This window comes from Tamandua tetradactyla, chromosome 15, assembly GCF_023851605.1.
Source record: "Tamandua tetradactyla isolate mTamTet1 chromosome 15, mTamTet1.pri, whole genome shotgun sequence".
In the NCBI taxonomy this organism is placed as follows: Eukaryota; Metazoa; Chordata; class Mammalia; order Pilosa; family Myrmecophagidae; genus Tamandua; species Tamandua tetradactyla.
Genome location: NC_135341.1, coordinates 68885519 through 68907423, shown reverse-complemented (window position 1 = coordinate 68907423; position 21905 = coordinate 68885519). Strand labels below are relative to the sequence as shown.

Genomic DNA, 21905 nt, shown 5'->3' with positions numbered 1-21905 from the left:
AGAACTGTCTTTTCCCTGCACTGTTCTCTCCTGCCCAGACCCTGTTTCTGAAAGTATCTGGCTTTTAATTGGCTTTGCCTGATCATCTTGTATTCTGTGGTTTATGTGACACATTGTCACATTGTTTTTTTGTTTTGTTTTGTTTTTGTTATTTTGTTTTTTGAAGCTGTCTCTGGTAGGTTTCTCATTTTGCTATCTTAGTTAATTTAATTTTGTGAAAGAATTGGGATGTTTTGAGAATGAAAACTCCACTGCCATTGCTGTCTTTTAGGGTAATATTTTATTGCAATCTCTTTAGATAATGTAAATTTCTTTGGGTATATTAGCCAAGGATTAGTAGAATCCTTTCTACTGTTTTTCTCCTCAAATTGCCATTTTCATGATTGGGGTGCAAGGGCCATATCTGAACATATGGCATCATGTAGAAAGAGCCCTTTTGACCTCTTGCTTGTCCATTGATTCATGTCTCCTCCATCTGTCTGCTGCTCCTCTTAGTGACATTTACAGTTGAGTTTTATGGCTGGCAATGCTTCCTGAATGATCTGCTGTCTCTTATTTCTTGCAGTTCAGAGTAGACACCTCTTAATTTTTTGCCTACTCTTTCATTATGCCACTGGTCCAGGCATTAATTATCTGTTGCCTACCCTTCTCATTCCTCCCCTTGGGAAGGTAACAGCTGTTTTCATGAACAAATGCCATTCTCACACATAGAGGCAAAGGAAATCTCTGAGTAAATAAGTTCAGACACCCCCTTCTGCTGACACAATTCCTCAAAGTAGGCATTCAGTCTGTGTGGCACATAGATAACCTGGTAAGTGGTTTTCCTCAAAAGTCTCAAATATAATAGGACAAATCTTTTACCTTAAAACAAAACAAACAAACAAAAAAACTATCCAACACAGTTTCTCCCTGCTTTGGGTCTGTGAAGTCTGAGTGGGAAGATTATCTCTTGCAGTCCCTGCTCTTGCTCTTTTTAAAAAATTCTCACAATCCCTGAAGGATAAAGCTTAGCATGTCATATTTGCCTTCTTCCTGACTCCAGCTACATGATTAAATGTTAGTATTAGACGATTGTATCTTCCCTAAAATGTGGAAGATCTTCATGACTTGATCTACCAGTCTCAGCCTCTATATATGTATCTGTCAAATCCACTTTCTTACTACACATGTCCAGTTTTTGCCTTGGAGAGGAACGTAATGGCTTGGTCTTCAGAAAGAGAGAGTTTACAAAAGAACAAAAAATTATGGAGGAAATTAAATGATGTGGTTAATATTGCAAAATATTATCCTGGTTGCATTTATAGTAAATATATTAGGAGTAAAGTCACTTGCCCAAGATCATAGACTAGTAAGTTTTAAAAAAAAAAAAAATAGGATGCACCAACATCCAGTGACTCCAAAGTCCTTACTCTTAAATAACTGGCTGTTAGTGGAGCTGGTATCTTTTCTTAGGATCATCCTGCAATTCTCTGGGAGTGTTTTGTTCAACTCGGTGTTTGGGAAGGTGTTATTGCCATTTAATGGGCAAGGTTCAGGGATTCTAAACATACTGCAATGTAGGAGATAGTAGGTTTTCAGTCTTTTAAAGCTATTGGAATGCCATATACCACAAACAGAACAGCTTTTAAAAAAAGAATTTATTAAGTCACAAGTTCACAATTCTAAGGCTGTGAAAACGTCTAAATTCAGGCACCAACAAGAGTTTGGCCTCACTCAAGAAAGGCTGATGCCATCTGGAACACTTCTGTCAGCTGGGAAGGCGTGTGGCTGGCATCTGCTGGGGTCTTCGGCTTCTGGACATCTCTGTCACCTGGGAAGGCACATGGTGATGTTTGCTAGCTTTCTCACCCAGCTTCTTGTTTCATAAGGATTCCCCGGGGATCTGCATCTCCAAAGGTCTCTGGCTGTGTAGGCTCTCAAGGTTTTTCCAAAATGATTCCCTCTTAAAGGACTTTAGTGAGTGACCCCACCTTGAATGGGTAGAGACACATCTCCATGGAAACCACTTAATCAAAAGGTACCACCCACAACTGGGTGGGTCACGCCTCCATGGAAACAAAAAAAGATCCCAACCAACAATATTGAATGAAGATGAACGAACATGGCTTTTCTGGGGTACACAAGATTTCAAACCAGCACACAGCTCTAAAAATGAAAATTATCCAATATTTGGCATGACTTTGTAACGCCCCATCAGACATTCAAGAAGTTAAAACACCATTTTCTAATTATGTGAGCATAGAGCTTAACTTCATAAACACCAAGTGTCTTTTTGAAGTCTTTAGTTTTTCCACTGAATTTTCTAGAATGAGACCACAGTATAAGTGAGGGAGATTGAATGTTTGTTGTCTTATTGAGAACTTTACTGGGAGTTCACCATGTTAGGAAATCCTATTACCAACTCACAGTACTTGTCACTGATGCAGCACATCTGTACATGTTCTGCATTTGTTGCTGTTGCATTCATAGCAATTTTCCATATTGGCCCAATTATCCAACTGCTTTATTATATCCTACTGTATTCAGTTACATCTGAGTATGACATATTGACATGTCTCTTATTTTATTATGTGACCTTACTTTTATTTTCCTTTACATTGCTAATAATAATGTAAAGCATGCTTTATGAAAAAGAATGTGTTTATGTAAGTAAGTTTAATTATAATTTTCAGTCAAAAGGTTAGAAGAAAATACGAATATTTTATGAAGTATGTGTTCTAGTTTGCTAGCTGCCAGAATGCAGCACACCAGAGATGGATTGGCTTTTAATAAAAGGGGATTTATTTCATTAGTTCTTCAGAGGAAAGGCAGCTAACTTTCAACTGAGGTTCTTTCTTACCTGGGAAGGCACAGGGCGATCTCTGCTGGCCTTCTCTCCAGGCCCCTGGGTTCCAACAACTTTCCCAGGGGTGATTTCTTTCTACATCTCCAATGGCCTGGGCTGAGCTGTGAATGCTGAGATGAGGTATACTGAGCTTGGCCTGTGCTACGTTGAGCTCTCTCATTTAAGCACCAACCAGTTAAATCAAACATCATTCCTTACAGCAGGCACACATCTTAGCTGACTGCAGATGTAATGAGCAACAGATGAGGTTCATGTACCATTGGCTCATGTCCACAGCAACAGAACTAGACACGTTCACCTGGCCAAGTTGACATCTGAACCTAACTATCACAGTATGATATAAAAACATAATCTTGGGTCTTAAGGGTTGTGGTGACTTTCTTAACTGTTTCTCACAAACATCATTTATTTCCATGCCATCTTCCAGATTTGCCATTTCTATATACCTCCTAAACTATTGCATACTTAATGTTTTGCTCTAAATTGACTTCCTTCTTTTGTACTTAAATAAACTGCTAGGAAAAGGAATGAAAAATCACTATACTAAATGGGAAAACCAAGCTCTCCAGGCACAAATAGAAGTGATCATTAATAATATCCAATGAAAACATTGCTTTAAAATTTTCAAAAACCAAAAAACAAAAGTGAAAAGTATACCATGAAATCTAAGTAATAATAAATCAAATAGACTATATTGTGCCAAGTCACACATATATGTTATTTTATTTAATTTTCTCAATAACTCTTTAAAGTAAATATCAATTGTCTCACATTTACAGAGGACAAAGTGAGATGCAGAATAAGATTATGTGTTATATGTTAGTGCCTAATTTAGCCTTTCTCTAGAAATTTTCTCTTATTCGGCCATCCTTCCTTGGTCATTTTCCCTTGTCATTTTACCCACTGAAGCATTTCACATTTCTTATATCTTTATTTAATTTCGTTATACATGATTAAATGCCAACAACAATAACAGAAAAAACAGTCCTGGATCTCTCTTTCCCTTCCTTCCTTTCTTTCTTTCTCTCTTTTTCTTTCCTTCTTCCTTATTTTTTTCTTTTCCTTCAGACAGATTGTCAGTTTTCTGTGACATGGATTTTAAAATACTATTCCCAGCAAAGAAAACAATTTATTTACAATTTCCTTTTTCTTTTTAAGGGAACATGTCTTTTAAATAGGGGATCCTTTGTTTACTCAGCTGCTAAATGTGTATTCAAATGCAAATTGGAAGCTGAAAACAGAATGTTCAATAAATAATAAACGATGCGGGGAGGGGCAAGGAAACTGGAACCAGGCAGCTGAAGAGGCATCTTTTGAGTTGGGATGGATGGGGCCAGAGAAGAGAGATGGAGAGAGAGAGAGAGAGGAAGAAGAGGTGAAAGAGACAAAGAAAACTGGAGACAGGAGTGGAGAGACATCTGGTCATATCGTCCTCATTTTTCCCATACGTCTAAAGTTGGGTTTGATGTGCTCGTTGCATATTTTTGTTTCAAATACACATTATGACCAATACAAAGATATTAAAATATAAGATATTTAGCTGTGTCACCTAAAATAATCTTTATATAATCAGAAGTATGCATACCACCCACTGGACAACACACTATCCTGACTCCAATATATGCATGGCTTGTCCAAATCAGTCATTCAGATTCAGTCTTATGATAGAAGACAAGAGAGAAACAGATTTCATGACCTCTCTCTTTTACATTGAGGAGTTCATGATAGGAAATGGTAGTAAGAAACATTTTCTCCTTATCAGACAGAATTTGTATTTAAGATATATTTTTAGTGAGTTTGATAATACTTGGTTATTTACTATGACCCTGCTGAAGATTTTCAAATATTTGATTTATGCCCTTGAGGTATTTTAGAATTGGAGCTAAGCATAGGCAAAAGGTAAAGCCTTGGAGAGATAGAATATTAGATTATTCTCAAAATTAAAATATTAAATGTGTGGCCTATGCAGCTTCTTCATTTGTCTATTAAGAAATGGGCTTTAAGAATCGTGTGTAGGGAAAATACTTTTTAGATGAAAGTATAGCATCAATATTAGAGTTTCATATGGACATGAGACCTCCCAGCATGGGCATTACTTGTAGTCACTGTAGAATTTCACCACATCTGGAGAGTGATGAGGTGGCCCTGTCAGGAATCTGTTTCAACAAGAATTAGAGAAGCCAGGGTTTCACAGTATCCTGAGGTTGACTGAGACCTGGAGAGCAAAACAAGGTTATTTCCCACCCTCTCCTTCCCATGGATTCAGATTCTGGGCCGAGAGAAATGCAACTAAACAACCAGTGCAATGATTTTCAAAAGCCTCTCCTCAAACTTTTGAGAGCACAGGGTGTCAGAGCATCAACACAATAGCACCAGGAGGGTGAGGAGGATTGACTATTGACTGGCCTGGAAGGGGAGCAGCCACTGAGCATCAAAATGAGTCACAAGGACAGCACAGAATTTAAAGCCTTGCATCACTGGAAGCCAAGAGGTCTGTGACGACATTTCCTCTGGATTTCTACGAGTATTTATGAAGACCTCAATTGTTTCCTGAAAACCTAGTGAAGGGGAGACCTCGGAAACAGGCTGGCAGAGTGCAGGAAGCACAGCATGGTTTATTTAGTGTTCCAGTTACTGATTGCTGTGTTACAAACTAGCCTAGAATTTAGTGGCCTAAAGCAGGAACTGTTTTAGTATACTACTGTTTTGTGCGTCAGGAATCTGGGCAGGGCTTGGATGGATGACTCTTCTTCCACGTAGAATTGGTGGAAGGTGGTGTTCAGTTGGGAGATGCACTGTTTTGAAGGTCTAGAATGGTTTCACTCTATGTCTGGCATCTGGGAAGGCTGGGAGCAGTTGAGATGTTGGCCAGAGGGCCTGCACGTGGCCTCTTTAACATGGAGGCCTCAAGGTAGTTAAGTTGTCTGTGAACCAGGTAGAAGCTGCAAGACCTTTTATGGCCTGGTCTTGGGAGTCACCTGGTATCACTCCTGCATCCCATATTGGTTGGCGCAGTCACACAAGTTCATCTGGATTCATTGGAAGACGGCAACATAGCACTCTCCTCTTCGTAGGAGGAGTGGCAAAGAACGTGCAGCCAAGTTTTAAAACTTTCACATCTTTATTTAGAGAAACACGTTTGTTGAATGTTATGTGATGTGTGTGCACATGTTGTGCGATGCACATGTGTTTGGAAAGAGGCAAGAGAGCATTTAACTCTGATAACGCATAAAATTTGTAGCTTTCATAAAGTCTGAAGGGCCACCCCAAACGTATCTTGCTTCCTAAAAGTAAATGTATCAGTGAATTATGGGTCACATTTTTGCTGCTATTCTCAGTTGCTTTCACCATTCTGAAAACACACATTATCCTTCATGTTTTGACAGATGATTTTATGATGAATCTCTGTCTCTCCAGGTTTAATAAGATAACAATATTTTATATTTGCCTCCACTGTCTTTCACATTCGAGAGGTGAACCTTGGAAATGCAAATACAGTAAACAACTTCACAGCGATGGTAGCAGGGAGGCAAAGGCCCGCACTGAAGGCAGCACATGTGGCCTGCATGGGAAAACCGCCTTGCAGTGTATCACTTCACTTGCATTTAAATGAGCTTTGTACTTGTAAACATAGGCAGATTTCCTGGTCTACTATCCATGTGTCTGAACAGCCCACTCTAAGAGAAAGCCTATTCTTCTGTGGCCATGGTTAGGGTTGCATTGTTCAATCAACGAGCAGGGGTCTTACGTCAGTCCATTTGTTGAAGTGGCCTGTGCTGACCCATGTTCTTCAGCCAGGATGTTCAGAACAAAGTGACACACAGAAGCGTAGATCAGACCACAGTGCACTCACCAGGAACTGCTCAAGCTCTGCCCATCCCACATGGATTTTTTTTTTTTTTTTGCATGGGCAGGCTCTGGGAATCAAACCCGGGTCTCCAGCACGGCAGGCGAAAACTCTGCCGCTGAGCCGCAGTTGCACTGCCAGCCCATGGGGATTTAATGTGCTTCTGGTACTGCCTAACTAAATATCTCCATACTTGAACTTCTTCAGACTGCTTTGCACCTTTCTGACTTACCACACACAACTTCCTTAAAAAGTAACTGCTAACATTTAGTGAGCGCTTCCTGCAGGCCAAGTTCAGTGCTCAGCTCTTTACCTGCATCACTACTTGGCTTAATCCTCACAGCAACCTTTGAGGGAGAGCCTATGAATACCCCATTTCACAGTTGAAGAAACTGTTTCACAGAGAAGTGTAGAAGATAGGATTTGAGTCTGGGGATTCTGATGACTAATCCCTGTACTCTTAGATATAATATCTTGTTCAAAAGTATGGCAAAACCTAGGCTTCTTAAATGTCAAAGCCCACGGCACTCTCTCCCTTGCTCCCCAGCCCCATCTATGAGATTGGATGGATGGGCTTCCCTAGACACTGTACATGCCTCTGAGAAATAACTACCAAGGAAAGGCTCCTTTAAGTTCCTTCCGATTGTACCTGTGGCTTTCATCATCATTATGAACCAGAAATAAAATATAACCACAAACTAGGTTTGAGAATTTGAGCAACTAAAGAAATTCCCTGTGAAATGAGAGAAGCTCATTATTTTAAAGGTCCTCTCTCCCTGTATTCAGAAAAAAATATATTAGAATTTGAGGATTGAGCCCTGATAAGGGTTTTCCCATGACATTTCCTGCACCCTGCTCAAGGAAAGGGAATGTAAAGAGAGCACTGGTTTGAATCAGAAAGGCTTGGGGTGCAATCCCAGTCTCTACCACTTTACTAAGTAAGTATCCTGGTTAAGATATTTTGCTTGCCTGAGCCTCAGCTTGTTCTTCTCTAAAATAGAGATTGCATTATCATCCTTATGGGTATCTGAGGCCCAAATTGGATAAACATTGGTCAGCACCTGTCATCAGGACCGAATATATATTTTGTAGGGCCCATTACAAAATGGAAATGGAGACCTCCTTGTTAAAAAATTATTAAGAATTTCAAGGCAGTGACAACAGAGCAGTGAACCGAGTGTGGGCTCTTCTGAATGAAGAACCTTGTGGGACTGCAGTTTATATGCCCATGAAAACAGCCCTGCACATTTTAACCATTTAATTAGTATCCCTTCCCCTTTCCTCCCATATTCCCTCTCTCAGAACCTGTACGCTCCCCAGTCTTGTCCCCTACAGTCCTTTCTCCTCGCTGGCTCCAAATCGATCTTCTACATGGCAAATTTGATCACCTATTCTTTTATGAAGAAGCTTTCACTCACTTCTCATTGCCTTTCAGGTAATATAAACTCTTTCGTCTGCATATAAAACCACATATGAGCTATTCCCAGTCTGCAGTCCACCTCTTTAAACTCATCCTTTCTTGGCTTCCCCCCTTCTCTCCCCTCATTTCTCACCATTCGGCCTCCAGCACACCCACGCTTCAGTCTGACTAATTATTTGTAGGTTTTTATTCTGTAAATGTTTCATGTTCTTTCTTACCCTGTGCCCTTGCCATTTCCCCTGCCAGGAATACTATTCTCCATCCCTCTTCTGGGGATTTTTAGCTGATAAATTCATCATGACTCAGTTCAAGCCTAGCTCAAATGAGGCCTTCACCAAATATGAGCCTCTGATTCACAACATATTTCCATTCCTCATTGTAGGGACTAGAACACGTTATATCACTTCCTCTTTACACATTTATCTCTCCTGTGAGATTGTAAGTGGTTGAGGGTGGCATTGGTGTCATATTAATCGTGGTATCACCAATGCCTAGAACAGCTCCAGGTATATAATATCTGCTTACTAAATGTTTACTACTGAATGGGTGAATGAAGAACAGTATTTGTCTTGAGGTTTCAATTGAAGTCTTTCTAATAGCCTTGACACATGGTATGAATCTCTCTCTACACTTTCCTCTATCTTACTTTGCTCTTCTGTTTCAACATCATGGTTATGTCTCCTTACAGGTTTTCTTAGGCCTATGACCTCATCTTCCCCTTTTCTTTCTGTTTCTGGACATGGGTTCAATAGAACCCCTGTCTATTCTCTGTCTTGAACCAATAGGGATAGAGACATTTAGGGGTCTTCTGTTGGGCTGATAAACCTGAACCTGTTTGAATAATAACTACCCAGGTTGTCCTGAGGCATCTTAATGCAGGATTCTGCAGTCATGGTTGGGGATCATCCACTGACATCCTCTGCTCCACTTTGATCCTTCCCATCACAACTTTCTCGGGAGGCTGGGCCAAAGCAGGCACAAAAGAGGTAAGCAAGGCTGCCAAGAGAGGTGAGTGTCTCCCCAGAGCACACAAGGCAAGGAAAAGCTAGGAGGTAGCAGCTGGAGAGATAGACACCAGAGAATGCAGATAATGCCAGAAACTGTGCATGCAACTCAACAATCCCTGTGCTTGTTGTTGGAGACAATGGGACCACTCTGAACATGAAACAAAGAAGCATTTTTGCTTTACCTGGAAGTTCTGGCATATGAATATTTTCAAAGCTGAAAGAGCTCTCTAAGTAGTAGTTCGATTGTTGGCCTTCAGCAACTTGGCAGGATGTTCAAATGAATTCAGATCTTCAAATGCATATTTGAGAACAGAAATGTAATAAAAATAATCTTATTGTAGAGAGCACTTTTTTGCCACCTCCGTGCAGACTTGTCCTGGCTCAGTCACCGATATGCAGCACGTGGCCTTAGCCAGGTTATTTAATTCTTCAATATCCAATCTTACCTATAAAAGGCAAACAGAGAAATTTATCTTAAGGCTGTGAAGAGGATCAGATGAAGAAAATAAACATACAAAATATAAAGAACCATATAGATACAGAGAGAGAAAGACTTAGGTCAAATAATCAAACCTGTGAGAAGTGGTTTAAAGCAAACAACAGGCACCTGCGAGAGGGAGTAACAGGGGGACCTGACCAAATCTGGGATGCAAGGAAGGCTTCATCAGGGAGGTGATATGTGAGTTGAATTCTGCAGGATGAGTAGAAATTGACTAAATGATGGACAGAATAAAAGCTGCATGTGCAGAGGTCTTTGGAGAGAAAAGAAGACCACTTCATTTAAGAATCCAAGAGAAGGCCGGTATAACGAGAGAACAGGCAGCGAGGTATTAAATGTGAGTGGGAAGGTGGCACGTGGCAGATCGTGGGGGCTTTGTAGACACTCTCAGGCTGCAGGAAGTTAACCAAATACAGTCAAAGTGCTTTAAGCAGAGAAGCCACGTGGTCAGTGTGCTATTTTTGTAGAGATCATATTTGCTGCTGTGTGAGGGGGTGATCCACATAAAGAGATGATGGCAGCTCAGACGAATGCTATTTAGAGTGTGCTCTGAAGACCTGCGCCATCAGTATCACCTGGGAACCGGTGAGAAATGCAAATTTGAGGGCCCTGCTTCAGACCTCCTCAGTCAAATCTGTGGGTATGGAGACCAGTGATCTGTTTTCCCATGTCCTCCGGGCGAGTCTGTGCACTCTAAAATGTGAGAGGCCTTGCCTCACTCTAGGTTGTGGCCAACAAAAAATGGAGGAGTGAATGGATTTAAAATATTGATTTCAGGGCTCTAGCTAGTAGAATTGACAGGATTCAGGTGATCTCTTTGGTTTGGAAGATGAGAAAGAGGGTGGTCTCAAGAATAATTCTAAAAATGGGCATCTGTAATAGCTACCTAACTTGAATTTTTTGTACCTTGCTGGCTGTGTGGGTTTATGTATATTGAGATGAGAAGAAGGGTTAGGTTGGGGTATGGGATTTTGTTTTTTGTGTGTTTGGTTTTTTAAAAATATTTACTAATCCATAGAGTATCTACTGATGATAGGATCTGAAAACATCATTATTATAAATGACTTAGGATGAAAAAAAAATAACTTGTGACTCAGAACATCTCTAGCAGACTATTGGCAGTATAACCAAGCTATAAGTGGAGAACTGATTTCCTCTATGATAAGAAGAGCTGTTTTTCTTAATCTTTACTTTCCCAGAATCCCTCAATTCTGAGTCCACTATAATATCTTTTTTTTTTTTTTTTTTACATGGGCAGGCACCGGGAAACGAACCCGGGTCCTCTGGCATGGCAGGCAAGCGTTCTTGCCGCTGAGCCACCATGGCCTGCCCCACTATATTATCTTTTGAAATATCATGTCCAACCATTAAAAAAAAAAAAAAGATGCACTCTGTTTTATAAAAACAATAGGAGTGAAATAGCAAAAGAAATCTTGTTAACAGTGCCACTATGGCTAGACCTACTTTTCTTTTCAGGTGAAGGATGAATATATTCTCATTATCAAAGAGGAAAGGAAATAACTATATTTTATTTAGGAAAATACAATTGTCTGATTGGATAATCCTCCATCATAATTCACTACTATAACATTAATAATCTGGATAATCCTCCATTATAATTCACCACTGTAACATTAATAATCTAGGTTTTACCTAAAGTGTCTGCCTGGTCCTTGAACTAACAAAGAGTGCTTCTGCAATGCTTTAGTAGTATAGAATCTGGTCAAAATTCAAAAAGCCAAGAATGAAATCCTACTGCACAATAACCTGTCAGCTCCTATATTGAGGGTCAGCTCATGGATCGTATCTGGTAGGATGCCTGTTTTATTGCAGCACAGTCATGCTTATTTGTTTGCAAACTGTCTAGTACCACTTTCGCCCTACAATGACGGATTGCGTAGTCGAGACAGAGACCCGATGAACAGCAAAGCGAAAATATTTACTGCCTGACCCTTCGCAGAAGTTTGCTTGTCTCTGAAGATGATTGTACCAAATCTGTGAGGTTGAGTATCTGATTGGAGCCCTCTGGTCCAGAAGAAATCTGAATTGTCATGTTTTAATTATTTGTAGAGGTTCAAAATGTTTTGTTTTGTTTTTTTCCTGTTGGAGAAAGATGCTTATAATCATATGGAAACTATTGAGAAAATATTTTTCTCAAAGCAATGACTGTTTAAGGGCAGGCATCTGAAGAGTATCACAAAGATAAGCTTCTCTATGCCCATACATGAGAAAGTTGCATACTGCAATGCTCACCTGGGCTGGGCAGCAGGGAATGGCCTTAAATTCTGGTGAGGTGGCGGCTCGGTTTTAGGAGAGAAGCAGTACATGCAGGAAGGCGTCTAACTGCTTTGCCTTCGATGCTTGCCAAGTTGTGACTCAGGGCAATCTGGCGCAGTGTTCGCGAGGCTTCATTAAGAGTCGAGTTTGCACAATGGGAAGAAATGTTCAGTATGTTTGTTGTCTGCATGTTCTTGGAAAGTGCTAAATTGACACCTAAAACTGTAATCACATATTTATACGCTGTGATCCTTAACCATTTCTTTACGATTCCTATTTCCTTGTTTCCGAATGCTTATCTCAAAATTTCTACCTTCTCCCATAAAACATATTTTCCATCTCTTTTTACCTTTCTAGCCACGCATTTTAAACACAGATTTTAATTCATAGCCTAATTGTTTAAACAGGATGTGACAAATGTTGAAATTGTTGTGTCTCTTGATTTGTATTGAGAATATCAGTTATATATACAAGAATAATTTGTACTTTAAGGTCTCAAGAGTAGATTGTTCACTCATATGATAATATTTTGACTTTTTTTTTTAATATTTGGAGAAATTCTCTGTGTTCTTTTAGAAAGCCCATGAAATAGAGTCCTAGTTCCAACTCTTCTAACAATTAACATTTGGCTTTAGACAGTTTACTTAACCACTGAATTCAGAATTTTCATCTTTAGAGTAAAGCATTACATGTCATAATCCCTAAAATATTTCATACCTCCAGCAATCTGAGGTGATTTTGTTTGTTTCAATTTAATATTTAATTAGATATTCAAGGGAATGCTGAATTATAGATTTCCCAAAGTGATAGGTATTTTTTACCTTTAAAAAAAATCATTAAATGTCTCATGCAAATAAAAAGACAGTGATTATTATAATATCCCTCATTCCGTCACCTCGCTTTAACATATATTAATATTGAGCCACATTTATGTCTAAACACATTTTGTTAAAGAGTTAAAATGTTACATATTCAGGTAAAGCCCTTACTTTATATAAATAGCCAGAATACTTAAAATACCTTTACATATATTGGCCCCTTCAGAGTCCTTAACCATGAGAAATAGCCATATTCCAGTATGCAGCTATGGTACATACAGGTGTAAAAAATATATCTGAGGATTCACAGCAAGTAAATAGAGAATCCAGAACTTGACTTATATGGCTTATTCTATAAGTTCTGCATTATACTACTACATCTTGACTACCCTTTTCTAAATTTATCCTTTGACAACATTGCTCTTTTTAAGCAACACAAATTGATTCTTGTTACTTAAGAAAAAATGATGATTTATTGAAAGTATATGGCATGACTTATAAAACCAAAGTAAACGAACAGTCAAACTTTGAACAAGGCAAGAACCAGTAGAATTCTATGGAGTCTAGGTAGCAGGAATCACTGGGGAGATTTCACTGGCCCTCATTGCTGGAATAAATCTGCTACCTTCATTTTTGGATCTTAAGTCCCTCTGTTGTAGACTGAAATTACTTGAAGAGAAAAACTGATTGGCCCAGCCTGATGATTTGCCCATCTGTCCAGTGCATGTTAATAAGAATACCAGGTTTAATCATTCTAGACAGGCTGCATAAAGAGAGGACATGTGGCCTAATAGAATATGGAGGTACAATGATAAGAGAAAGGAAGCATGGAAGCCATTCTGGAAAAAGAAAATATCATCTGCTACACTAATTGTGGTCACCATGAGACTGCACCACTCTGATAATATATATGATATTATATATATATTATAGATCTGATTATAGAAAAGTTATAGGCTGATGATCCTAGCTGCTGTGCTCTGAAACCCTTCATTGTGTTGGCATAGAGGGCAAGCTTCCCAGAGGGTGTTCCTAGCCAGTGACTGAACAAGGCAGTAATGCTAATACAGTTCTATTCGTGGAGTTCATGCACATCCCCTGAAAGGTGATTCTTAACTTGATGACTCCATGACAGCATTTTTGAACTTCCTTAGAATTGGCAATGCAGTCCAAGGTCCTTCCCTCAAGTTTTCTTTCTTCCCTTCTCTTCCACTTGAGGTCAGCTCTGCATCACAGGTCTTCTCATCATTTGCTTGTCAGGGGATCTGGAATAACACACCATTAGTCCATTAATATTCAACAGCAACTTTAAGTCACACTTTCATGAATATGTTCTTACTAGTGTCACACTACAGTTCTGTGGCCCTTCTTCTCACAACTCCATATTGCTTAACCCTGCTCTACTTTTGCATTTTGCTATAGCATGTGTAACCTTCTAATAAACTATGTAATTTGCTTATTTACATATTTATAATGTATTGTTTTTCTTCCCTTCCACTAGAATAAAAGTTCCATGAGGGCAGAGGACAGAGATCTATTTCTATTGTGTTTACTGATGTATCTGAACACCTAGAACAATTTCTGTCATAGCAGGCACAAAATAAACAGTTGTTAACAAATGACTAAGTTTTTGTCCAATTGCTTGCAATGTAATCTTCAAATATTTTCCTTTGGGTCCTAAGTCAGCTAGTCCCAGAATCCCAGACCCTCTTAACCAAGCCGAGTTCACATAGGCATTGTCTTTATTGGCACCAATGATTACTTCCATTACTCTGCAAAGACCATACATCCAACTCAAGCCTTGTGAAATGAAAGCAGGTTAACTTTATCCACAGACTCTTGTTGGGAGCAATTCTTTCTCCCTGAACACTGTAAATTGGAAGACATCTTAGATTGATTTTCTTAAAATCAAGTATCAAGAGGGTGAGTTTGATTTAGTGCCTTGTTCTCAGAAAGAAGAGGCTTGCAAGTAGCAATCATGAGGCCAATCCTGTCAGATCAGACATTTTTCTGCTCTCTAACAACTGTCCATCACCATGATCTCGCCTTCTTTCCCCCAGAGTATCATTGTAGAGAGAGAAGCATGGCTCAGAAGTTGATTGGGGTCAGTTATCGTTGTCATTTCCAGTCTTAGAAGAAGTGAGTCTCGAGGAATGTTGTAATGTGACTTACATAGAGTTGCAATTGTGAAGAGATCACCATTTCTAAAGCTTCCTAGGAGAATAGGAAGCACTTCTGTCCTGGGAGGAGGGGTAAGGCAAAGGTTTCATGAATGAGGTTGGAATATGTTGTTGAATACATTAGCTGAGTCAACTGCACTTAGAAACTGTAGTCATGACGCGTGTGTAAATGCATTCTCTTTGTTTCAATATGGGGACTGAAAGCAATACCAGAGGTGGTTTTCTGATCCTATTGTCTCATAGGACACACAGACAAATTTAGGTATTAGCACCATGTACACCTTAATGAACAATGTATTGCTATATGAAACTGAAGTACCAGAATCTTGTTACAAATTGAAATTCTACTGTGTTCTGGGATTGAGAGTAAAATTTGCTGATTATCTTTTTTTCATTTTTTCTCTTATTGTCTGACATTTAAAAAATCATACCTATCATTGTACCTTCCAGCATCAGTAGAAATGAGAATTAAATGGAATTGAAACAAATCCTTAAATATTATATAGACAATTCCCTATGGTAAAGCAAAGTTTGAAAATTAAACACAGACTATGTTCAAAATCAGGTATCTGAAATTTATTAGTTGAGTAACCCTGAAGAAGATACTACACTTTTCAATGTCCACATTTATCAAATGTACTTCAGTTTGATAAAATGTTGGTCATGTTGGTTAGTGAGAAGTTTAGATACAATACGTGCAAAGCATGTGGGACAGTGTATAGCACATAATAGATATTTGAAAAAATGGAAACTATGATAAGGTCACTGTGTGCTTTATATTTTCAGGACTTCTTTATTTTCATCTCTCCTTGGCCAAACTAAATTATCCTGGCTTGTGTTATAAAACTGTCCTAAGTGAGGGCGGGCCACGGTGGCTGAGCAGGCAAGGATGCTTGTCTGCCATGCCAGAGGACCCAGGTTCGATTCCCGGTGCCTGCCCATGTAAAAAAATAAACTGTCCTAAATGAACTTAAGTGTAGCTGAATATGGAAAATTCTTTCAGTTGTAGTTAGGTACAATATATATTTGTCATCCTACCCAACTAGGTCAATATATCTTCCACTGGTCAATATATCCAATAACTGATTCGTTAAGCAAAGGTATCGGAATTATTGCTAAAGCTCATCTTAGAAACCTTATTTCAAACTTCCAAATTCCCCTTGTTTCTGCTTATTATGGGTTTCTGAGAGGCGGCTGTACATATTCTTAGTAGGGAAATGAAGATCTTTTTATTTAAGGAGAAAGGGAACTTGGAGAAAAATGGAAAGGGGATAAAAACTTGGCATATTAAAATCAGTTAAGCCTCAACCAATTTGATATTCTCTCATTTTTTTCCTTTTTCTTTTTCCATCTTTTTCTTTTTAGCCTTTCTTTTCTTTTTTGGCAGCTCTTTTGACTTAATATAGAACATTTCTCCAAGTTTGAAAAGGAATAAATGTTAGAACTTACTTTTCAATATGAAAAAAGTGATCTCCCCAGAAACATGGCCACATTATTCTTCTCCCCCCATTCTTGAACATTTCTTATCCAAAATCTCTAGTGCTGTCACAATCCCACTGTACATTCATTTATGTTTATTCTAGAAAAACTGAAAATAAGGATCCTGAGAGGAAAAACAGGCAGGAAAAGCGTGCTATAATCTCACAGTCCGCCAGTATTAATATTTTGGTGTGCATTCTGCCAGTCTTATTTCTCTACAGAAACCCAAAACCAAATTTAAAGCACATTTTTTTATGAGCACCTCATTTTTCATAAAACACTGAAATGAAGGGTGTCTTTTGTCACTGCCCAGTTCAGAGAGGTCTCCCAACTTATTCACTTCATCTCTCACTTGCCCCCCTACACCCACACCCACTCTCCATTCAAATGCTACGCAAGGTATCGGGTCCCCAGTGTCCCTGAATTTCATTATTAGTATCCTGAGGCATCTGGAGGAAGGGGTGTCTATCCAAGACAAATTCAGCGGGGACTGAACAGAGACTTACAGCATGGTTTGGCCCCTGGCAGAAGTGCACATCACAGCTAAGGTGAAGCCTTTGCTTGATATTTCACCAAAGAATCATGACTTTCATCTCTTAGTACATTATAAACATTAAGAAAAGTTGGGGAGATTGCTGTGGAGGCTTGTTTCCTACACACCTCCTGGTTCCCCAAGAACTTTCCTTTCCTTTTGAATATGGCATTTAATCTAGTCCACCCCTCCCTTCTGGTTCCTTCTCTAGTCCTTTGAAGGTAGCTCTACCTAATTGATAAGAAAGCATCTGGAATGTTATGCTAATGATTTACCCTAGCAATGGAGAGCCACTGGGTGTTTTAAATCAGGTGCTTTTATTTTTAAAGTTTGCTGAAAGCAGCACTGGAGAAAGATGGAGGGAAGGGAGAAAAGTTTTAAAAAGCAGCTAAGAGATGATTAAGGCTAGCCCAAGGCTAATGAGAAATGTGATAAAGAGTGCAACTGAAAGCCTTGTGGCAGACTCAGATGGGATTCCTGTCTCTGCCGCACTCTTTCTGCTACAAATACAAGCGTCTCATCACCCAGCAACCATTAGCAGCAGTCTCATTTACTCATCTGCATATCTTTCCCTACCCCTACCTCAATATATATTCCCTGGACTAATTTCTAACACCTGGCAGCCCTGTCACTGCATCATTAAATAGGACTGAGACAATGGTTGTAGGGAACACAACTTACCAAACTTTTCATGTGAAATATAAGGAGCACCTGAGAATATATGATACTGATGCTGCTAATACTCAGGTAATTATATTATTGCTTTCATAATTTCAAAAAATAAAGATCACATATTTTTATCATTCCAATTCCATTCAAAACCCTGCTTGATGTAAGAAAAATGAGGGCATGCAAATTATCCACACCCCACATTGTGCTGCTGTTACGCTAAAAACTCTTGACAGGAACATCAAAGAGAGAGGGACAGCTTTCAACTCAACTGTCTTTATGTCCAACTTCCTGTATTAGGTAATAAACCATGAACCCTACTGGAAATCTTATCATTAGTTTCTGATTACTGTTAAATATTTTGGGGGTGTTTGCAAAGTATATAAGTGCTCTTACAATTGTAATTATTAGCAAGTCAAATTCTCCTACATCCTTATTTCCTGATCAGGAAAAAGAAAGCACCAAAATGGAGATCAGGGGAAATTTCACCAGATTTAAGCTCTGCATAACTGTTTATGCGATTCTAAAAGTGCATTTTACCATATAAGGTATGAATCCTGTTTTATCCCCATTGAGTTTATTTATTTATGCGAATTAAAGGTATTATCAACTCAAACTCCTGTCAGAGCCTCGTCAGTTTTGTCACTCACAAACCCCACATGGTAATTACTGCTGCTAGGAGTAATACAGTAGGAGTTAAAGTTAAAACAAGATTTCTGCCCTCAGCCCTATTTTTAAGAATCGCTCAATTTCTAGAGTTGATACAAAGGACCTTGCCAGTCCTACTGTAATCCTAAGAGAGAGAGTGCACAGAGCTGAGCTGCTCTTGACTGAAAGAAGTTGCTGTCCTATGATCTTTGCTGTCCTCACAGCTAAGAGAAGGAGACCAAAACCTGAAGACTATCTGAATTATTGCAGTGATGTTGGACTGAAGATGTTGCCAGAAAACCGAGTGGGGGGCTCGGCAGAGAGATTTAGGAAAGCAGGGAAGAGAAGGCTAAGTGAGTGGACCAAGTGTAAAGGACTTTGCTTTGAACCTGAGTATAAGTTGTTGGTCTCTCTCATTTTCTGAAAGAGGAAGGGTGTGGCATTTCTAAGAGGTACCCAAAGCCATATTTGTAAGGCAGTTAATGTGTGTAAATCTGAAGGAAGAGTTGGAGGGAGGAAGGAAAGTTGAACACTGCTTGCCTAACAAGTTTTTCATCTATACACAATGGGGAAGGAGACACCACGTAATCCATGTTGAATCATTGCAAAACTTGAATTTAGAGGGATCCATATTAATGAAATTTCATTTAGTTTATATAATGTCAATGATCATATCTCACTTTAGCTTAAAAGACAACTTTCCCAGAATATGATGTGAAATGACAAGTTGTGCCACCAGGGTTGATTGCCATGTTATCATCTATTTCCTTGGCTTTCACTTCATTTAGTGCTTTTGCCTCCAAAGTACATTGTTACTCCTGTGCAAAGCCTCTATGGAAACAATTATGATGCTGGACTGAGTGCATTGATAAAAGAGATTTTCAGGAAAATTAGTAGCCTCTTTTTAAATTTGGCTTTTGGTAAGTAATCGACTGAGAGAGAGTTTAAAATGTGAATCAAGACATAAAGTTTGACCACAGTGGAGCCTTAAAAAAAAAAGACACAAAGTTTGTACTATTCTCTGTGTTCTCACTATTTTTCTGTCTCAGGTCTAATGAAAAGCATGGCCTGATGGCATTTTTTCCACTTACTGTGGCTATTGCATTCACCATTCACCCGTTCCGGGATGATGGGATAGAAGTGTTTGGCCAGGCTAAGCGGCTCATTCATTTTTGAGGTTTCTTATTTAGTCACAGACACAACAGTTGATTTATAGCCCCAACATATCTTTTTTTTAATATTATGTCTACTGCTAGGTTGCAGAACGTGAGACTATGACAGTTGAGGGAATCAAACTCCAGAGAAATAATGACGTCTCCATGGTCACATGGCTAGTTAGTGTTGGAGCCAAAGATTAGGTCCCAGGTGTTCTGCAGCCTAGTAGTGAGATGTTGAAATGGGATTGCCATGGCCTACAGATCACAGACACAGAAATCGGAGCAAATGAATGAAAGGAAGCTATGGGTCTGTGACAAAAGAGCAAAGCAGAAGTCGCCTGGAAGCTCTGAAGTTGTCAAGAGGGCATAAAGGAACAAATGAATATTCCATATACAGCTTATATAGTAAAAGTACATCATACACATTTATTGCATGTGAATTCAACTATGCTTTTTAAATATTTAACAGCAGCTACCATAAAATATGTTTTTGTAATATCACATGATCCCTAATCACAAATGGACTGCTGCATCTGGTGCTGAACTTAGGAAAAATTGATAAATTCTAAGGTTAGAGGAATACATCAGCTGTGTTTGGAATTGTGAGATCCAATAAATATATCCAAGATATTTCTCTTATTTATTTATTTTTGGTATACTCTGACTTTGAAAACAACTCCCAAATAAGATGAAAATTCAGAGTATTAAAGGGTTTATTTTTCCATCAAAAGAAAGTTAAGGAAATGTATTATGAATAGATTATAGTTTAGATTTTAAGCAACAATCACTCTCCATTTCTTTTTAATATTTCTGTCCAGGAATGCCTGATAATAGGAAGTCCAGTGCAGAAAGTTTTGCATATTATTAAAACAATGGTTACTAAATATAAGCTTTTTATAAAACCTGGTGGTTACTATTTTTGAATATGAATCTGTTAATGATATTTCTCATAGTTCTTTTGCTCAGAAACTGGGTCTGAGTTTGAGTATTGCCTTTTAAAATATGCTCTGGAAATATAAGATACGTAGTGAAAAATGCACATAGCATAAGTGGAGAGTTTGATTAGTTTTCAAAAGCTCAACAATCCCATTGAACCAAAATGAACAGTGAGAAACAAAACGTGACCAAAGCTTCAGAATTCCTCCACTTGTGCTGCCTGCTAGTCACTAACTCCATAAAAGTAACTATTAACCAGACTTCTGACATCATACAGAAGTTTTTGCCTGTTGTTATACTCTGTAAATGAATTCACACTGCACTCATTTGTGTCTGGCTACTTTTGTTCAATATTATGTTTGTGAGATTCAACCCTTTTGTTGTGAGTCATTGTAGATTGCTCATTCACATCCCTCTATAGTATTGTATCGAATGAATGTATCTTTATACTTCTAAATAGTTTTTAAAGTAGATGCACTAATTTGCAACCTGCCAGCAATATCTGTGTGTTTAAAATGGCTATGCAACCTTCCCCAAACTTGGTATCTTACTTCTTTTCTGTCTTAGCCATTCTGGTAAATGATTATTGGTTCTCTTATATTATTTATTTATTTATTTTGTTTTAAGGAAGGAAGGAAGGAAGGAAGAATAAGAGATAGTTGATTCTTAATTGACTAAATAAACCTCTAGCAAGTAGAGTGGGAGGGAGCACTGTCATAAAATGAAATGCTTTAATATCAGTAATGAGTTCGAAGAATTTGAATGACATAAGCAAAATGTCTCAGCACAGACAAGTGTTTTTGTTTAAAATACTGCCTTATTTTCAGAGAAATCATTTCATTTGGGAATTAAAAGTTATGTGTATGGGTGAGACATTCATGGAATCTAAAACCTAACATAAAAAAAACAGACTTTTGGGGTAGTTTTGAAAAAGAAGAGACAGTAAGAATGTAATTAACTGTATCACTAATAATTCATAGTAAAGTCAAGAGGCCGGAATTGACTTGTATTTTTATTATTGTTGCAGGGTCTCCATTTTGGTGCCTATTGGATATTGTTCCTATAAAGAATGAGAAAGGAGACGTAGTACTTTTTCTGGCCTCATTCAAAGATATAACAGATACAAAAGTGAAGATTACACCAGAAGATAAAAAAGAAGGTTTGTACTGTTTTCAGAAAACATTGACAGATGGAGTAACATTTTGAAATTGTTTACTCAAAGATTCTAGGAAGAACAAAAATTCTTTTTTTAATAACAGCAACTGATAAATATTCATAAATGTTAACAGTATTTGGTGATGAGATTTGTCTAGGCCAATATTACAAAAACTCAAATGCATTTACATTCTTGTCTTTGTAATAAAGACTCAATGGACAAGAACCAGGAGTACTTATTCCTTTACAAATAGAACAAGAATGAAAAAACAATTTATCAGAATATGAGGAATCACCCACTATTGTTTTTTAAAGGAAAATTGAAATTAATAGCAATAACTAAAGTTAAAATGATGGCTTTCTCTCATTTTCATCTAAAGTGGTGGAGCTCAAAACTTGGAAAAATAAAGTTAAATTTTTTTACAAAATTAAGAAC

At 38.3% G+C, this 21905-nt stretch overlaps 1 protein-coding gene across 1 annotated transcript in view; it reads left to right on the top strand.

Annotated features, from left to right (window-relative positions):
- The window catches only part of KCNH8 (potassium voltage-gated channel subfamily H member 8), a 396752-nt gene that overhangs the window by 125841 nt on the left and 249006 nt on the right, over positions 1–21905 (top strand). Inside the window, exon 3 of the mRNA XM_077130036.1 lies at positions 21342–21473. Coding sequence (XP_076986151.1) covers positions 21342–21473 — 132 coding nt within the window. The remainder of the gene's footprint in view (positions 1–21341; positions 21474–21905) is intronic.